At 48.3% G+C, this 2,174-nt stretch overlaps 1 protein-coding gene across 1 annotated transcript in view; it reads left to right on the forward strand.

The window, feature by feature from the left end:
• Positions 1–2,174, forward strand: part of CASZ1 (castor zinc finger 1) — a gene marked incomplete at its 5' end in the record, with an annotated part of 29,685 nt that overhangs the window by 7,861 nt on the left and 19,650 nt on the right. Inside the window, 2 exons of the mRNA XM_010145422.1 lie at positions 559–700; positions 1,793–1,856. Coding sequence (XP_010143724.1) covers positions 559–700; positions 1,793–1,856 — 206 coding nt within the window. The remainder of the gene's footprint in view (positions 1–558; positions 701–1,792; positions 1,857–2,174) is intronic.

A 2,174-nucleotide genomic window follows, 5' to 3' on the forward strand; every position in this document is an offset into this window, starting at 1 on the left:
GCGCAGTTTGAACCAATCCCATTGGCTGTCACCTTCGATAGCCCCGGCAGGGCAGATGCTCCTGCTGGGCACGCGCAGTGGCAGGCCATCGCTGTCGCTACGGCAACGCTGGGATTGGGGACGAGAAAGGGGGCTTGACTAGCAGTCGAAAGCTGCCACATTGCCTCAGCATTAACAGAGTCTTTAATAAACGCTTAAGAGGCAGCCCCGCAAATTAGTTATGACAGTTTGTGCAGAGAATCAGGTCTCCCCCACGCTCCTTCCGCCCTTCTCCTTTAAAGGGCCCATAGCCTGGACAACTTTGACATAATTTTGCAATAATTATCACTTGAAGAATTTCCATGCTGGAGTGGACGTCAGAACCCATCATGTCAGCTTGGCAATAAACGCTGACCAGCAATCCCAGCACTTCCCTGCCCCCACACTTTTTTCTTTGCTTTTTTCCATTTACACACTGGTGCTAGTGATTTAACTTACTTATTTGCCATTGTAACCTCATTTTAGACCTACATTTTTCATTTCATTTTTGCATTTAATTTCCGTGTCATTCTCGAGCAGGGAATGGACAACCAGCAGCTCCTGGACGGTTCAATCCAGTTCAGGTGAAGCAGGAACCTGTGGACACCATGGCATCATCATCTGCCACCAGTCAGGAGTCCTTGCAGGAGCACAGCTTGGACCTAAGTGTCAAGGATCACGGGTGAGAGAAGTGCACGGGCAGGCACACTGAGCTCTTTGCAGCATGCAGCTCGGAGAAGTTCCGTACCTGTAATATGAGCGGACACAACACGTTGTTGAAAGGCAGTTTCACAGTGGCTGACTAGGACACCCCCAAACTCGAGGCACGAAGCCTCTCTCTACTTCCCCTCATGTGTGTGTTCTCCAGGTGTTTTTTCGGGCAAACAAGCACCTGCTGACTCTGACAAGAGCCTCACCTCTTGTGCTCGCCTCTGAAAAATGAGCCACTGGTAAAGCTGCTTCTTCCACTTAGATACTCCTGCAGTTGTCACCAAGAGCTGATGGAAGGCTGCTCCAGTGCCTCACTTTTTAGCAGGAGCATTTGCACTGATTTAATAGGACATCGAATCAGGTCTAAAGAGGCACCTTGCAGAGACACGCAAAATAACGGGGTGTCAGGCTAACTCTGCTCTGGGTCTGGCACATGCTAGTCAGTGGCTGTAGCGATGAATTTCTGCACTTGTGCACTTCTGAATGCACCTACACCGAAGTGCGTGTCCCTCTTGTCCAAGGTCTCTGCTGAGAGTAGGAGCATTTGGGGATTGTCCTGTGAGCAAAAACTGCTACTGGGGATGAGTCAGCCTACTCCGCTCTGGCCTTTGTATACATTTCTTTCCACGCTTTATTTAAACAAGCCTCAGTTTGGGACCCCGGCATTTGTAGTCAACTCTAACTAACTGATGCATGTGAAATACTAAGGTTGCCTTTGAGCGAGCTTAGCTGTGGCCATAAGGATTCTTACGGCTGTGGCCTTCTCCTCTGCCACTGAGGGGGCCTCTCTGCCAGCAGCGGGTGGGCTGTGAGTCAGCTAGTAAAAAAGCGTGATAAGTGTCATAGCTGAGAGAACTAAATTCTGCAGATTTGGGTCCCTCTTGCTCCCTCTTGGCTTTCACAAGTAAGGGAGTTTGGCCTGCCCAAGGGAGGGTAGGCATCATTCTCTTCCTCCGGATGTAGCAGGTGAGGAGTGAGGCTGCTTGAAGGGAGAAGGATTAATCTCGGTGCTCACAGTCCCTGTGCACATCTTAACTAAACCCTGTTGGTTTGTGTGTTCCAGTAATGAATCAAATGGCCACACAGTCTCGGCAAATTCATCTCTTTTATCCTCGCTTATGAATAAGGTAAGAGCCATCCATCAAACGCCTTTCATTCCCCCCACCAAGAGAAATTAAAGCTGCGATGGTGGGGAGGGGGGGCAGAGATGCGTTTGTTTTTTAATGTTTTGCCTCTAATAAGATGAGTTTGTACCATTTAAATTTTGAGACCATTTTTCATCGGGTATAATTTCAGAGCCACTGCTTACGAATTAATTTAATGAACTGGCTGAAGAAATATATTGCAGCCTCTGTCACCTTTTTTTTTTCCCATCCTTTCTAGACAGAGGAGGGCTCCGAAAGACTTTTTTTTTTTTTCTCCCCCCCCCCCTTTTTTTTTTCACA

Source organism: Buceros rhinoceros, unplaced genomic scaffold (assembly GCF_000710305.1).
Source record: "Buceros rhinoceros silvestris isolate BGI_N320 unplaced genomic scaffold, ASM71030v1 scaffold17631, whole genome shotgun sequence".
Taxonomy (NCBI): domain Eukaryota; kingdom Metazoa; phylum Chordata; class Aves; order Bucerotiformes; family Bucerotidae; genus Buceros; species Buceros rhinoceros.